This window comes from Centrocercus urophasianus, unplaced genomic scaffold (genome assembly GCF_019232065.1).
Source record: "Centrocercus urophasianus isolate 14NV4802_14NV808 unplaced genomic scaffold, USGS_Curo_1.0 seq_14, whole genome shotgun sequence".
Taxonomy (NCBI): Eukaryota; Metazoa; Chordata; class Aves; order Galliformes; family Phasianidae; genus Centrocercus; species Centrocercus urophasianus.
This window is the reverse complement of record NW_024884586.1, coordinates 23,762,344-23,780,338: the sequence shown is the minus strand read 5'-3', so window position 1 is coordinate 23,780,338 and position 17,995 is coordinate 23,762,344. Positions and strand designations below refer to the sequence as shown.

At 33.0% G+C, this 17,995-nt stretch overlaps 1 protein-coding gene across 1 annotated transcript in view; it reads right to left on the bottom strand.

Moving 5' to 3' along the window:
* FMN1 (formin 1) overlaps nt 1-17,995 on the bottom strand; it is a 115,432-nt gene that overhangs the window by 26,798 nt on the left and 70,639 nt on the right. Inside the window, exon 13 of the mRNA XM_042814592.1 lies at nt 5,414-5,506. Coding sequence (XP_042670526.1) covers nt 5,414-5,506 — 93 coding nt within the window. The remainder of the gene's footprint in view (nt 1-5,413; nt 5,507-17,995) is intronic.

The window sequence follows — 17,995 nt, the reverse complement described above, 5'->3', positions numbered from 1 at the left end:
TGAGGAGAAATGCTACACTTTTGTTGTAGAGAAGCAACAATTTAAAATATTTTTTCAGAGGATTCTGATATTTTGAGAAATCATTACAGGAAATCTCTAATGAACAGCTAAGAATAAAGACTTTAAACATAATTACTCCATTTTAAAACCAATATAATGTTGTCAGATTATTAAAGGCAATAAGTAGCAATGTAAATTTCTTCCTAATTGTTGACCGAATTAAAATTTATAAAGGTATGTCCTGCTAACAGCAAGTGAGAAATATGAAATATCACAAACTGTGAGAATTGTACTGATTATGGTGTCATGGAGTATTCTTGACTTCTGATTCACTGCTGAAATATGTCAGCGTCCTACTATGCACACAGCTTTGACTGAAAAACTGTTTTGAGTGGATTTTTAATTTTATTTTTTGCTTTAATAGAAGAAATTATTTTAACAGATTCTTACTACTCAGGGTCAATAAATTAAAAAAATAAGGATGCCTGGGTTGATACCATGGATACTACTAGATAAAGAGAATAAAGTACTTCATATGGAAATATATAGCATCAGAACCACATTGAAGAAAACATTTTTAAATCCAGAAACAAGCAGAAAATAACAAGAAATTGACAGCCAGCTGAAATGCTTTACAGGAGTAGAGTTAAAGAAAAGGCACGGGGCAACTTCCTTATCTGAATGCTATTATGAGATGATACATTAGGTATTCTGAAGAAGCAAATTAAAAGTAGTAAAATTGAGTGAAAATAAATGTAAGCTGATAATGATTAAAATGATAACAAAATTATCTGAGTAAGGACATTAAGAATGAAGAAGAATAAAAAAAATCTTCCTGGAAACTACCTTAGAACCTTAGAAAAGATTCAGTTAAAAGTAGTCCAATACACATTGAGAAGGTTTAGCTTTGAACTCTATGATCTAAAGACCAGTGATTTCAAACATTCAGTATTTCATCTTCTTACAAATGAGTAAGAAAATACAGAATCACAACAAACATTTGTTATTTAATTAGAAGAAACTACATTACTGGAATTAAAGTTATGAAGGTAGAACTGACATGAAAGCTTGGAGATACCAGAAAAGAAGTGACAATTCTTTATATAGTTGCAGTGACCTGGATCAAACAATATACATGAAAATGTTTCATATATTTGAAAAGGTCAGGAGGTATCTGTCTGCCTGCTTAGGGAGCCTGGTCTCTTACAGGTTTAGATAAGCATCCCCATTTACCTTTCCTATTCTCATGTCAGGGAAATCAAGAAGAGCTTCTGGCCAGTGCACTTGAATACAATTTTTTCATGATGTTTCTTAATTTCTCAGTTATACTCCCACAAGAATAATACAAAACAGAAAATAGTTAACATACAAATGAAATGGGGTAGCCTTAAAAGAATTTATTTCTTATTTTCTTTCCCTCTGGACTACCTCAACAATACTCTACAGTGCATTCAAACTGGCAAATGAGTAGATGTGGATCAAAGCTCCTGTTCTGCTCTAGAAATACATTAGAAAGCACAACAGTTTGGAAGCATGCCCAGGTAGCTACTGTAGCCTGGCTAAAATTATTAAGAAATCACTTAGCAGTAAAAATCAGATTTACTGACATTTTCCATGTGCTTGCTAGCCTTGTCTGAAAAATATACTACCTTCTGACATAATAGTACACTGACTCACTTGGTTTGTGACTCTATTTTTCTACTGTACATGCCATGACTGAGCAACAGTCATCTCTTATATAGTGTAAGACAAACAGTTATGGTAGCAAAACAACAACTTAACCAGTGTTGTTAATCCAAATGCAAGTTTAGAATTCCATATGCAGGACGATTCCTGCCGTTATGAGATTGATCTCAGCAGATCTACTGTAATTGACAAATCCCTCCCTTTCCATCTTGTTACCTTGGGCACTTGAGTGTATCATGTGGCTTTTCCAAATAGCATTCCTTCTCACTATTAATGATTTTCAAAAACTGTTCTGTTCTGACATCAGACTACTTGTTTCCCAGACTCTGTCGTAAATGGAATGAATTCCATTAATAGCACATTTTCCATCAGCAAGATGCTTTATTCTTGTAGAAATGAAAAGAGACAGCTATGAACTTCCTAGGCTAACTGCTACAAAGTCTAAAGACTTTTTGATTCACACGTTCCAGTATTTGAGGGAGGAAATGCAGCCCAGATTAGAGTTTTTACATACTTTTTAGGCTGGAACCAATGAAGGGGAATTTGGGACCAGATTTTGCAAGATCCTGGATGAATGTGAGTTACAAACTTCCACATTTATGACAATGGACAAATAATATGAGATAGTCAAAGGGGGAAGTGAAAAGTAAATTTTATTAGGGCTAGTTGACTGCTCTTGTATGCTGTCTACTTTCTGGTTCATATTATACTTGAGAGAAGACAGAAAGAAAATAAAAAGTGTCATGAAAAACTAACAACAATGGCTGATGGCCAGCACCCTTTCTAGCAAGCTTCGTAGCTGCAATAAGCAAACTCTTACTTTTCTCCTTTTCAGAACATTTTGCACTTTTCTCACATACGTTTAACAATTCTGATTGACAATCAATAATTCAAAGAAGAGTTTTTTTCCTAAGCAGTTCTGAGCAATAGTTTCATAAATTAAGGGGTAGACCAAACCAACTGTTAATGTCATGATTTTGAAGATATTTTTGTGAATCGTGGAAAATATAACAAATGTATTTTTGAAAGCAACATGCAGCAACTTTACTGGAAATACAGCATGTGTTCAGTCTCTTATGGTAATTCTTATGTCTATGAATTATAGTAAAACTAATCTTTTTTTTCCCACCATACTATTAAATCTATTAATGATTATTTTTTTTTTTAGTACAAGCTAAGTCCTTTTAAAAAGCATGAGCATATTAAATACAGCTAATGAAGAACTAACACAGTTTACACCTTTCATGTGGGAATCATGTAACACTTGACAAAGATCATCTTTCACTACTAAAAAGAACAAGAATCATTATTTTATACAGTGTACCAGGAAAGTGACTCTCTGAAAAAGAGATTAACCAACTCTTCTAGCATAACATGTCAAGTAGCTGAACTGGGAATAGAACCTAAAGGTTCTGGCACCTAATTCTTTGCTGAAGGCACTAGACTATGTTAAAGTCAGTTATACAAAACAGCACTGACATCAGCAGAAGTACAGTTTATCCCCTTTTGCATTTTAGAATGTCAGTCTCCATAACACTGTGTGCTTTTTATTACAACACAGCAAGTACTAGATTTAATTGGTATTAATTGTAATTAGGAAATATAAACAGATCCAATTAAGCAAATCAATCTTCCCCCCCCCTCCCCCCCCCCCTACAGTATTTCCAATTTATCACTGAGAAGAAATGATGGGAAATCGGGTTTTGGGGAAAAAAAAAAAAAAAAACAACACACAAGTATCTATAAGTTCCAGCCCTATTTCCAAGCCAGAAGTTTCTGAGCTTTGGATACTTGCTGTGAGCTGGCAGGAAGATAACAGACTATTTTTTCATACATTTGCTTAAGTCATCCACAACTCTTTTTTTAAACAAACAAAACTGAAAGCAGATGCTTAACGGATGCTCGGTATTATCATTTAACTCCTAATTTTAGAGATGTATTTGAGTTTCCAGATGCTTATCTGAACTGAACCACTGAACTTCTTGAAATTTGTCCAACACCTATCCTACTATTATAAATCAAGACAGTTGTCATGTATCTTCAGTGCATGATGTTATAGGATTTCCCTTCTAATGCCATACAAGGTACCACTCACCCATTATAAAGATTCAAATCAAGGAGATAAGTGACTGAAGGAGGTAAAGGGTGAACAACTACAGGGTCTGAAGTTCCCAGGACTTTGTACATGAATATTCTAATGAAAATGAGTACAGAATGAGAACAAGTATAACAAAGATATCAAAGGAAAGCATGAGAAGACAACACAGTGTATTCCCCATGCTTAAGGCTGGACTCCTGACATTTTTGAGATTTTTTTTTTTCTTTTTGTCGACATTTTCCTATTTTCATTACTGGCTGGAATGAAGTTAATTGTCTTCATAGCAGTTCGTATGGTGCTGTGTTTTGGATTCGTAACCCAAATAGTGTTACAGCTCACCAGTTTGAGCTACAGTGCTCTGACAAGCAAGATAAAGAAGCATACTGGAGTTCATAAAGGTAATGTAGATATATATTGAATATTATCTCAGTATTGATATTACTGGTAAACTCTATGTAAAAATTTCCAGTAAACAAGTGGCAAAGATAACTGTCCTGCTTTAATGCACGATTTTCATTATAATTTTCTTGTTTTACAAGTTCTGTGGCAAGAAATTTGTATCTTTGCACTGTCTAATAAACTTAAAGAACCTATCATATCCATATATATCCAAACATATCCAAAAAAAACAACAAAACAATTTAACAAACATTGTTACTCTTAAAGCATCTGTTTTCTCTTAGTAAATAATATAAGACAAGCTCATAAAATGACATTATTAAAAAGGTATCGGAAGGATCTTTATAAGACGGAATATGCTAAGTCAGAAATAATTATAACAATTTGAATGATCACTAATAGTAATCTGCCTAGATTAGTAGATTCAGATAGTTTTCTTGATTTCTCAAAAGGCAAATTTTTAAGTTGAACACAGTTCCAGGGGAAAATATTAGCCCCCTGGTAAAATTTATTTCTTAAGAATTTTTAATATAATTCCCAGAAATACTGAAGCACTCTGTTACCTCAACAACTCCTACATATTGGAAAAGAAAAATCTTTGTTTCCTTATCTATACCCTTGAACTGCTCCAGAGATGCTACAGTGCTGATCTGTGCAGCACTCTAGGAAAACAGAAGAGAGTAAGACTGTCCTTTTCAATAGCAGCAATATACATTCACATTGTCTTGTACTGATCATCAAAAGGCACCCTCAAATCTCATTCCTCTTATCACTGGACTCTGACCTTGTAAATCACTTCCTTCACCTTAGGCAAAATCTTCAAATCTAATTAGTCAACTAATGGCTATACCATTGATATAAAATCACATTACCTCATGTATATATGTGGAAAGATATTTTCTATTCTAGTCTTTTATAGACTTGAGGACATAAATTCTATCTGATAAGTATACGATGAATATAATTACCTAAATATCATGATAAAAGATGAAACAGAAAATAAGAAGAAATGTGTGAGATCAAAGAAATAATTACCTTTGATAAATGGTGTCTAAGATCTGTGTATCCATTACTCTGAACGCATATTAGGCATATTTGGAATATAATCCACAACAGATAGTAGGAATTTGAAGAGACAATAGATACTTAACACAGCTTATATTACATATAGAACACTTTGTAAAACATTACAATATTGACCAATATATACGTATTTTAAAATGTCTTTACCTTTCTGGAAGAATTCTTCTAATTTTTCCTTGAAGGGCTGGAGATGCTCTTCTGAAGATTCTCTGCAAACTAACTTCATTTGCTTTTCGGAGGCTATAAAAACAAGTTGAGAGCTGTTTGTGGTAGATATCAACACTTTGAAAGCCTTCATCTAAATTAGTCACCTAGACATACTTTAGAGGTAGTGGAAATAAATATGCACTATTGAATCCAGCCATTACATGATGATAAAAACCACTGACACTGGACCAGTATACCAATTAGAAAATGTTTCATGTGTTTAAAGAGTGGAACTTTAGTAATGTCTTGTTTGCTGTACTACTCCAGCTCTGAGCTGAGGCCTATTGCTATAACAGCCTACAACACACATTAATTCTACATGGTATTTAAAGCTTCAAACTTTGTTCTGATGTGAATGGATGTTGCCTTATATCTGAATTGATTTTAATCAATCAGTGCCAGTCATTCTATACTCAAGCATTTCTTCCAACAGAAATGCAGGAATTTAACCTTATTTAAGCATTGCAATTACAGGCCATGATGTGAAATGTGAGAAATGATGTGATGTGACAACTCTGTAAGGAACAACTTACATATAGCTGTAATTTGTTTACTACTTAGTCTGTTATTTTAAGACCAGATGAGATGCCAATTTATAAAAAACTCCCTTCCCTAAAACTCCTGTTAAACTTTGAAGGTTCAAGCGTTCCACACTAGAGTTGAAATTAGACTGTTGAAAATAAAAATGCAATTATATTTCATTTAGCAACCAATTTTATGAACTACTATCGGATTTCTTTTCCACAACTCTTCATTCCTTAGCAGCTAAATTTAGATAGAAATTTATTTTGGAGTCAAATCTAGTAGTTAAAGTTTGGCTGCGTTAAACATTTTCACACCACATTGCTGCCACCATTATATAATTCAACTTATTCCAGCAAAAAATTAATACAAAATGGTGAGAAAAGCAACTGTGAATTTTAAATTAACATTATGTTATTTCAAGTTTTCAGTGCAATGAAAAAATATCAATGGAAATTGAAAACAGATGTATACATTATATTCCTCAACTATTTGCATTGCGTATAATGCTGGGCCACCAGAACTTGCTCAGCAATAACAGCTTTTCAATTAATTGAGAATTTAATAAACAACAGAAATAAACCATGGAAGTTTTTGTTATAAACAAATGCTGATATCTCACGTAAGTACGCATTTTACTCTAACATCCTTTCACAAGTCATGTAGATAGACTAAGAAATTACTGAGGAGCTCCAAAGCTGATATAAAACGCTCTAGGCTACAGTCTAACTACATCTTTAATGTCTAGTCTTGCAACCTGGAGCATAAGAGAACTTTGAAACTGTTGAAATTGAAGCTAATAGAGATTTGTTTGTCTGCCAGAGAACATTCAGAAATAATAAAAGTATCAATTCAAAGCAGATCTGGGAAAGAAAATCTTTTATTAGCTGCTCTGTTATGCGTCTTTAATAACTGAAATTGGGCAGCCCTATCAAATGGGTGGCACCCTACCAATAGCAGGGTGTTGGAACTAGATAAACTTTAAGGTTCCTTCCAACCTAAGCATTCAATGGTTCTATGATGATTCTATGAAATTAGGCAAATCAGAAATCAAAGTCTATAAGACTTTTAAGACTATTTCCAGAAAGTACGTGCCTCTTACAACTAAAAGTTCGAACTTCATATCATACTCTGAATGAAATTTATGTAACATTTTAATTTGTGGAATTAAAAGGAGTTTTCTACATCTGCTCAAGGAAATTGTAATACTTAGGAAGAAGATGGACATCACATTGTGAAGAAAAAAAAATCTAGCGAAATACCCAAGATTTTACTGTTAATTTTCCAACTGAGATTTTATACAAAGTAGCAGCTACAAGTTTGTGCCTAATTATCAATACATTTTAAAAAAGGAAAATCTTATATAAAATAATATTTAGAATTTATTTTAAAGCAATATAAAAAAAATGTCAAAAGGCAGATAGTACACATCATGTTGAGACATTTCATATATGGTGCTTATAAAATGTGCATAATTAATACGATCACCTTAGGTTGAAATTATTGCAAGTCATTTATTATGTTATAGCAATGAAATAAATTTGTACAAATAGATACAGATACGAATATATATATGAAAACACGTATAACTAGAGTATATAAACAACCACTGTATGTATAACAATATACTCTGGAAAGGTGCTTTTTTTTTTTTTTTTTTAAACCAATAAGCAGTGCTACTAATACATTGTCTTGAGTACTGAATGATCAAGCCTAGGACAAATTGCTTTTAAGTTAGAAAGAAAGAATATGAAAAACCCCTTCAATAAAAATATTTTTGAATAAGAAAGACTAACATTTACCATAATTAGATGACAAAAACTACAGAAAAATATGGGAAAGTAGATTAGGGTGGTGATTTCTTTAGTAGAATCTTAAAATCCATAACAAGAACAATATTTAGAGTGAGAGGACAGGATGAGTAAAAGGATAGGCACATCAGAGAAGAGCAAATGAGACACATAATGTAGAATAAGTCAACCACAGGTGCTGATTTAAAACTCTAAGTTTGAAATCACATGAGATTAGATGAAATGCCGGTCTGCACTGCTTATGTAATCTTGAAGCAATAAAATTGGAAGAGACAAAAGAAGTAAATGCTAGAAGACAAAGAAATTACACTATTGAAAAGCTTTAAAATGATACCATTAGGCAACTTTGATGAAAATATTTACCTAGATTAAACTATCTGGAGCAAAAGTCTAATCCCTGAAGTTCTTGAGATAACTGTCAAAATGAACTGAAGGGCCATAAGAAAGTTTTAGATTTGAGCAACGGAAATCAAGAACAACAGTTATTGGGTGAAAAACTGCTAATCGTAAGAGTAAAGTCTTTGTCCTGTACTGATTAATTCACCTTTAATTGACTCTGAGTTTAGATTAGACTCCAGTGAATGACCTATACTTCTGGTCTACGGAGAAAAGAAGTGTATTCATTTAGGCAGCAGAAAGTTATCTAATTCTGTTTAAACTCAACTGCATTGAAATATTTGAATAAATCTTCAATTTATTTAGTTGCTAACATAGATATGGACTCAGTGGCTGAAGACATTATGAACTTCAGCTTGAGCTGCTGTCTCAAAAATGCTATAGCCCTGTTGAAATGTGTTCATTATTCTTTCAGTCTCCCCCTCAGTAATGAAGAACACGATGGAGAATAATGATTCCTTCTCCAATATAACAAAGCAATGGCTACGACCACAAAACAGATGCATCTTGCAGGCTTATGAACCTAGGAACTTCATCAAGCTTGCCTATGGAAAACAGTGCTGAAAGTGTGTTCAAAGAAATCACAAACTAGATACAAATAAAGACATTCAGAAAAGGAAGATTATTTTAATTGTGGGCTAAATCAAGTGCTTTCATTAAAACAGCAGCTGAATCCTACACGTAAAAGTCAGGTGGTCTTTGTCAATCTCAGTTTGCAATTTTTGTGAAAGGCTATCACACTACTCTGTGACCTATCTGAGTACTACAACATAATATAAAGGTTTTTGGAAGTTAATTTTCACCAAACTTAATGAAACTAATTTTGATAATACTTTCTTAATATTTATTCAAAAATTTATTTAAAATTTATTTATATATATATTTATAAAACCTACTAACTCTGGCTAAACATTATGAAATGAAAATTGAAAAGTTCCACTAATTGTTCTGATTTTCTTTGCTAAAAATGCTATAATGTGTGACATTCACACAATTTCTTCAGGTATTGTTCTCATATGGTCTGCAATGGAAACATTTTCCTTTAAAAAAAAAAAATCAGCAAGTTTTCTTTTTTTATTAGAATGATTCTGAGGTAAGGATTCTATTAAATATTCTTTCTTTGAAATATATGTACATTCCAGGAAGTTTCCTTCTAAGAAAGAAAAAAATTTCTGAATTTCTGAGGAATCTGATAGAATTCTGAAGAATCTGATACCTCACATGCACTTCCTCTCTCATCAACTCATTCCGAAGTAATCTTTAGAGGAAACAACGAACATCCTTTTTCAGCATTAATGGGTCCAAACATATGCAAATTCACTATTACTGTAACCAACTTTTGATTCCTTTTCTTGACATGTATTATATGTTAGCCAAATAAAATGCAATATACTACTTTTTGAAAATTGTTTATTTCTAAATGAGCTATTGCAAAAAAAAAAAAAAAAAAAAAAAAAAGAACGAGTTGCTGGATGTACATCATGCTTCACCCACTGCAAATCTTGGCCATAGAAATGGAAACCATTAGGAAAACATTAGAACAAAGCTGGAAACTGCTGATTATCAGTTTGCCACTGTCTTCAGATTTAATGCAGTATTTGGCTCTAAAAGTTCTTTAAAAATCCCCAATATAAGTGAAAATATTTACACAATTGAATGTCCCTCACTTAATGCCTATTGGGCAATAGTCTTTTAAAACTCCACAGGCACTTGTAAATCTGTCAAAAGAATCACTGCCCATAAACAAACTTACATGTAAAGAGCATTTCAGTGTCAATCAGGATGGATTTAGAATTTTTTAAGTATCATTTTTTAAGTAAACACGAAACCAGAAATAGTTTAATGTTGATAACAGTAAATTACTAACTATTTACTCACCAGAACCCATCAGTAGCATTTACAGGAATCATTGTGACAGAGAAACCACGCATCAACACCATGCGTTCCTATAAACCTGTCACACTGACCACTGTCCCCCATGACTTATGCCGTTGTGAAAGCCACTAACAACGCCCACTCCTCTGTCCATTCTGAGCCTGCAGCTTATACTGCCAGCCTCACTCTCCTATTTTCTTTTCGTAACACAGTCTTATCTTTGACAAGATGGTTGCTATTTGCTAATTCTTTTTAGAGCTCTTATCTTTTGTGCTTCAAAGGAGATTTGAAACTGTACCTCAAATGATTTCAACACTGCACTGAAGAAAATCAAATTTCTATATGAGAGGACACTTGGCATTTTACAATCCAGAAACCTGTCACACTATTTGGGCCTACACACCCAAATAAGAATCTAGCAAAGTTCAGTACAATGAGTAAATTTATTGAACTTTCTCACAATTTATTTTGTTAGATTTGTCTTACTTGGAAACTACTAAGAAGAAGAAGTTGTGGCAGTACTCTGTACTCTCAAGCTTGGTTCTTATTGTCTGAAATAAAGGTCAACAATTTAATGTAAAAACAGTTCTGTGCAAAGTTATACTCAGTTAATTTACCAGAAACACGTTTCTATGAACAATTTTCTTTTCCGCTCATCAATAATAATTCAGTTTTCTTAAAAAGTCATTTCACAAGATAAAAGCCAGTGAGTAAAACTTGAAACAGCCTGATTCTTGTCTGCTTGAAATACACTTCCCTCTTGTGATGCACAAATATCTGTGGAGGTTCTCAAGAAACTCTCATCTAAATGAAACAGAAGCAGTTTTAAGCGATAAATCCTAAGGAGGGGAAAATGAAATAACTGAAATAGTGACATGCAGAACACTCTGTAATGTTCTCCTGTTCTAGTGGAGATTTAATGGAGCCCTAGATTCAGAAATCTTGAAAGTTCTCTCACAAGTTTTGTCAGGTATTCTATCATTGGTTCTCGTAATTAAGATTTTTGACCTTTTTGTTTAAAACAGTTTCAGACTTTTACATTATATGAAAAGTAAGCAGAAAAATTCGTCAGGTCTATATAAATTGTAACAAACCTGAAGGAACTTTTTTTTTGGCTCCATGTTTTGACAAAGCATATTAACTTTTTATATAAATCATTTTAAATCCTTTCTGTTAAGATTGTTTCCTGAAAACGCATTTAACAAAATGAACAAAGATTGCTAGTAAAACTAAATATTTTTCACACCATAGCAACACATTTAATACTCTGCTTAATGTATTCTCTCTGCAATGATAGTTTACATTTAGTGCACCCTTCAGCAGAAAAGCATACTGCAGCTGATGGAATTTGAATTCATATATATATATATGACTATAATGACCAACCTCCCATAATTTTCCAGTCTTTGTAACGTACCTTAAGTGATTGCCGTGCACACTATTAGCAAAATTTTTAGTTTAGTATTGAGATCCAAATGTATACATCTCCAAACATCATTAAGATTTGTCAGGAGTGGAGAGATGCTTACTAGCAGAACCCGTTGAGAAATCGGGACATCTCACTTCTGTCTGAACAGTGCAGAAAATGTGTATTTGAAATTGAAGTGCCTTGTCTGGCTAACTTAAAGCAAGACACATTTTTTAAGAAGTAATGATATTTTAAATCAGATGAGCTAAGCTTATTCCGGTGTGAGAAAAAAAAAAAAAAAAAAAAAAAAAAAAAAAAAATCTTTCAAACATACAAACACAGTATTACTGGGAGTGTTGGACAGATAGAAGGGAACTGAAACAGTGTGTTCATAAGCTGAAGTTACAGAAGCAAAAGTGTTCTCTCTGTACTGCTGATTTTCTGTGCAAGATAGATCATAAATTTCCACCTAATTCTTTGGTTCAGCACGCTGCTTGGTTTTAAAATCATGCAAATTCACACACTTCTGTAAGTGCTAATTATTGTCACTATTAGTAATTTGCATCTCACTGCCTCAGTTAAATGCATAACCCGCTGGCTCAAATGTAGCATAGCTCTGCATTCTCTTTTTTCTGCATGCTCTCCTAGAAAGGAAAAGCTGAAAAGATCCATTAATATGTTCATCCCAGCTCTCCAGACTGCATCATTTTTAGGGACAGCATTCCTACTCCCAGACGTATACTACCTGCATCCAGATGTAGACAGCAGTTCTACACAACCAATGCTTAACACGCACATACACAAAAAAGGTGTCTGGAAAAGTGCACAGAAGAACTTATTTTCCGTATTTCCAATTTTTTTTAGAATCTTAGCATTTGTTGAATGATTTTTAACAAGAAATTTCCAAGTATTAGCTAGGGCAAAAAATAAAGGAAAAAATTAACATTGTTTAAGTAATAGAAAACTCTTCTTGCCTCTTGTGCACGCACACAGACAACTGCTTCCATGCAGTGAAGTCACCTGAAACATCATCTCCTTGCTCCCCTGCTGCATTTCCAAATCTTATAAAACCTTCCATACTATTCTGTGTTATCACGAACTAAAAACTGTAATGGAATTTTTAGAAATGATCCACAGCGGAAAAATTCCAGTTGATGTATTCACATATGATTATTACCAGTGGAACTCTGTCAAAATGTTAGTTTTATTGTACAGTAGAATCCAGTGCACATATACCAAATGTGCTTTTTAATGCCTGTGTTGTATCTTTGCCAAATGAAAACAAACTGAAATGTATCTCAGCCTGCTGAGGCAAGAGAATTTTCAAGAAGAGATCAGAAAACTTACAGAAAAATACTTATTTTATCAATTAATAATTAAAAACAAAATAATTGCCTCTGCATGAAACTTTCTTTTCTCTTTCCCCTACACCATCCTGTACTGCCTCTAAATGTCATGAAAATCTTGAAGAGTGCAAAATGCGCTACTCATCAGCCACATAACACGCTCAATTTGCGCACACATCTAAAGAAATAACAAATGTACCTAATTGCGTCGCTCCACCACCTAGTGCAAATTTATTTTATTTGCCTACGCTTTCCAAATGTTAAGGTTAACTTTAAGATCAGGAAGTATAATATTAAATATATATATATATATATATATATATAACCAAGAGCTACTGGTTTCTGGAAAACAATTCAGTTTTCCTGCTCATCCTGGGACAATTTTTCCAAAAATGTATGCAACTCAGATGTCTAAACCCTACTATTAAAGTGACTTAAAACACTTCATTTAAATTAGTCTAAGGCATCAATCTGTTAAATGTATTTTTGAAAAGGGCCTTTAATAATTTTTTGAATGAAGTCCTTCTGTAATGAATTAACAATCAGCTTTTGGCAAAAAATATCTCTTGATCCAAGAAATTATTCAGAAAGTTAACCAAGCTGATATAGTGTATAGAATTTTCTCATTGCAATTCATTAACCTGACTGTCTTTAAAACAAATAGAACCATAGACAGTATCTTTCATCTTTATAATCATAATTCTATTGATAGTTATTGTATTATAATTATACTAAAACTATTCTATAAAACAGATTGTTCTCATGCATACAATACTTCATATGAATTAAATGTATGATTCTGTGTGAACAAATGTTAATATATTCAATTAATTTTTCCATTTCTGCTTATACAGAAGTTTAATAAAAGCTGAAAAATTCTCAATTCATTAACTGAAAATGTCAATTACTTTCAAGAACAAAATAGGCTTATACTTCATTAACGTACTGTTGCAAACTTTTGTTTTTTCTAAATCATTTTGAAGACTCCCAAGGGAATATACACATTTAAGAATTTTAATGTGCTAAGACACTTATAAAGCTTTTCTGTGGTTTTATGCTATTATTTTATTATTATTATTTGTATGTTCCTATTGATAAATATATTTCCTCATAATTCTTGATAAAAATAAATATTTTTCAAATTTTTTAATCAGAAAATGATTAAAACTGAACACTTCAGTCTTAAATGAGCATGAACTGATTATTTTTCTTTTTTGCAGCTTCATTCTTTGCTCTATTTACAGTGACAGTGGCAGCAAGAATTGAGAACAAGTGACCCTTTTCAATTTCTTATTTCTAAATTCTGTTCCAATGTCATACAGAGCTCCCTGAGGGAGGCACTGAATGACAATAATGTAGATACAACAGCATAGTAATCACTAGTCTAGTCAGACTTGCTGAGAGACGAGGTTAATTAGCCATGATGTTGGTACCAGTACAGCAACCCTATGCCAAGTACATCCAGCAAAATGCATCTATTTCTTTGCAAGAAGTCCACAGAGTTGTTCAACACTGGAACAAGTATCCAGAGATGTGTTGGAATCTCTATCCTTAGACACAAAACTGAGCTCAGTGAAGTCCAACACAAATGGAACTGAATATGAAGTTAGTCCTGCTCAAAGATTTTGGACTAGTTGATCTCCAGAGGTACTTTCCAACTACTATTTGCCTACAAATTTAAGACATTTGTAATGCTTCTCTAAGAAAAACAATGTGAAAATGTTTCTCCTTTTTTTTTTTCTAAGCATGGTTTGCTAGCTTACCCTTTGATTTTTCGAAAAGGATTTTGTATTGATTTTCTAAAAGGATGAAACAATTTTAAAATATGAGTTTGTGCATTACTTAAAAGTGGGAAAGCTGGGAATAATATACGTTGTTAAGATACAGATCAGCCAAAATGATCTGAGGACTGCAGCTGCAGCTCCAAATGATGTCTCCTGGAGAACTGAAATTCAACTGATAATTAAAGATAGCTGATCCAGTAAGTCTTGTTTCTAAATTCTTTTTTTTTTTTTTTAATGCACACTCTTAAGTTAAAAAAGTTAAAACATATACAGCATTTAAAAAATTGGTAGTGTGAAAACGGCAGCTAGAATCTGTTCCACGTTCACGGTAAAACATATGCAAGTCTTTGGTGAAGAGATCTGCTTTCTAAAAATCTTCATAAGAATGACTACACATTTCAAATATTCCATGCTTCTTTCAGAAGAATACTAATCAAGTGATACTGTTCAAACTAGAAAGGAAATATCTGATCATACAGAAATGAAAAAATGGTAATATTTTCCTTACACAGAATCACAGAATGACCAGGGTTGGAAGAGACCTTCAAGACCACGAATCTCCAACCCCCCTGCCACATGCAGGACCACAAACCTCCACATTTAATACTAGAGCAGGCTGCCCAGGGGCTCATCCAATCTGGCCTTGAACACTACTTGATGGGACATCAAACAAACTCTTTAAACAAGGAGTAAGATATATTATGGTCAAAAAAATTGATACAGAAAAAAACCTTTGTTTTCAGAAACATGAAAATTAACTGGAAAGCTAATATCTATCAATTGAATAAATGTATTCGCTTATACTACTACACAGTACTTGAGGATTCTGGAAATCCATTGATAGACCTGTAGTGAAATCCTGACCCTAGAGCAAACATTTTTTCCTAGGACTTTAGAGTAAAACCAGGTTTCAGCCTATAATTGCTATCTCACAATTTCCCATCACATCCTTTTGAACTTCTTTCCCCTTAAAAAGATACATTAAACTTTGTTGTTTATTATCCTTTTTAACCTGAAAATGCTCAGAACTACAAAGTTTGTTCTGGAATGTGTGTTAGAAACTTGCTGGATTAAGGTTCTCAGAAAAAAAAAAAAAAAAAGTTGAAATTTCCAAGGCAAAATTTCATTTGCACTGTTTCCTTAAAGTGTAATCTAAAGGACTTCAAAATACTAAATTGTATGTAACTCAAACTGTTTATCTGAAATGGATGAAAGGTTTTCTGCTCATCTAGGTCATCTGAACTCTCAGTTCCAGACTGTCTAGGTATTGCACACCTAAGGTTTAGACTATGAAGACATGCATTTCTCTCACGAATCTCCAGTCTTTCGTGTGTTAATATAGATGATTAAAAGTTGAAAAGTACTTAAAAATTTTAAGTACTAAGTGATGACTACTACAAAAAGATTCTACCAAAATTGTTATTTCAGGCACAGCAGGTGACAATTGTGTTGTTTTTAATCATTTTGTATAAATCTCAGAAATAAATCACTAACAGGAAAATTAGTTTGTTCCCTAAACACACACAAGAAAACCTCTTCCATTTATTATCTTTGCCTCATCTCGCTTCCATGGCAAGCTGTTTAAGACTACCTTAGCCAACCATACTGTGAAATAAATCCAATGTACCCTATATCACAGGCAGCGCCAGTTAATATTGTTCAAATTATTTACATCTGAAGGGCCGCGCCTGTCTGGATAGCTGGGCCCGACGCTTCTCTGGACTTGGTTTCTGGTACTCACATCTGTTTCAGCTTTAGACTTTCACTGGTATTCTGCCAGCAACCACAACTTTTTAATGGCTACAATAAACTACAGAGACTCATCAAATCTTTGTTGAACGTGTTAAAATTATAACCTCTTCAATTAAAATTTTGATTTAAAAATAAACTGTAGCATTATCTGAAGAGAAAAAAAAAGAGAGGGAATGTTTGAAAGAGATACAACATTCTTATATGAGTGATTGCTTCTTTGTTTAAATGTAAGAGAAATTATTCACAGGAATACTTGTTAGAATTCTGCTGCATATTTCTGATTGATAAAATACCAACATCTGAGAACATTTCCACAACCTTTTCTGTTTCAAATTCTTGCTGTCGTTAGCTTTATATGTTAATTGCTTTGACAGGGTTTCAACTGTATCTTTTCAAAGAAGAATTTTGAAAATAACCTCAGTGCAACACATTTTCTGCATTGTCTTTGGATATCTAAGAAAACATGTTAAAACAAGTCAGTGATAACAAGAAAGCAACAATTCTTATTTTGTAAGTGAGTTGAAGTACATTAGCTTTTGCTCTTTCCTGTCTCTGTCTTTGCAGCGTAGAGCAAATACGATGTGAATGTCACAGCCTCCGTGCAGATCCCGCAAGACTAAGATGCATTACAGCAGGACTATATGCTGATAAAGTACAAGATCAAACACAGATCATGTTTCTGCACAAACTAGCCCAACAGAGGGCAGGCCAAGGGTTTTACAGGGCCAAGCGATGAGAGGAGATAGAGCACTCACTTATGCCTGGGTCGAAAAAAAAAACAACTGACACTTTCCTACCACTGTCAACATTTGAAACTATCCCAAGATGGCAGTGACCTAACCCAGCCATTCCTAACTGTAAGGATAATATATTTTGTAATGGTTTTCATTGCCTTACATTAAAAAATCAACTTTAACTCTAAAAGTACGCTTGCATTTTGATGCAGACGTTATCTAATTGTAAATGGAGAAGCTTTTTTTTTTTTTTTTTAATATAAGCTTTTTTTATACAGATTCTGTCTCTAATCTCTATTTTCTACACATAACTGCTTCAGTAAAACTAGGAAATTTCCTTAGCAAAAATGATAGGCTTAAAATATCCAGTCACCTTTTACTGGATTTATTTTTAAGAGTCATATGAATCACAAAATAAAAATGAAACTGCTTGGAATACTTAAAGAGCAACCATTCCTACTTTATATCCACTCAATACCTTGATTGATAGATGAGCTGGGTTTTTGAACCCCCTGTTTATAATAAATATTTTAAAATGTTTATTTTATGTCCCAGGGTGAAAATGTTTTGAACCAGAGCTTTCAATTTCCCTTTGCTATGCCTTGGCAAGATGTGTTTTATTTCTACACTAATTCAACTCTTTCTTGAAGCTGTTAAATTGTTGTTATACAAGTAGTGAAGAAAGTATTTGTTATGAACCTAGCAGATATCTACACTTAAACACACAGCTATGGAGAAGCCAGAGGAAAAATAATACATAACATTTCAGAAAGATTTCTTTAAGGATATATGAATTGTAAAAGGGAATTACAGAAAATTACTTTACGGTATTTGTACTTTCATTTTTATTAAGTCATGAGTTCAAAATTTTTTTTTCTATTTTATGTGGTTACT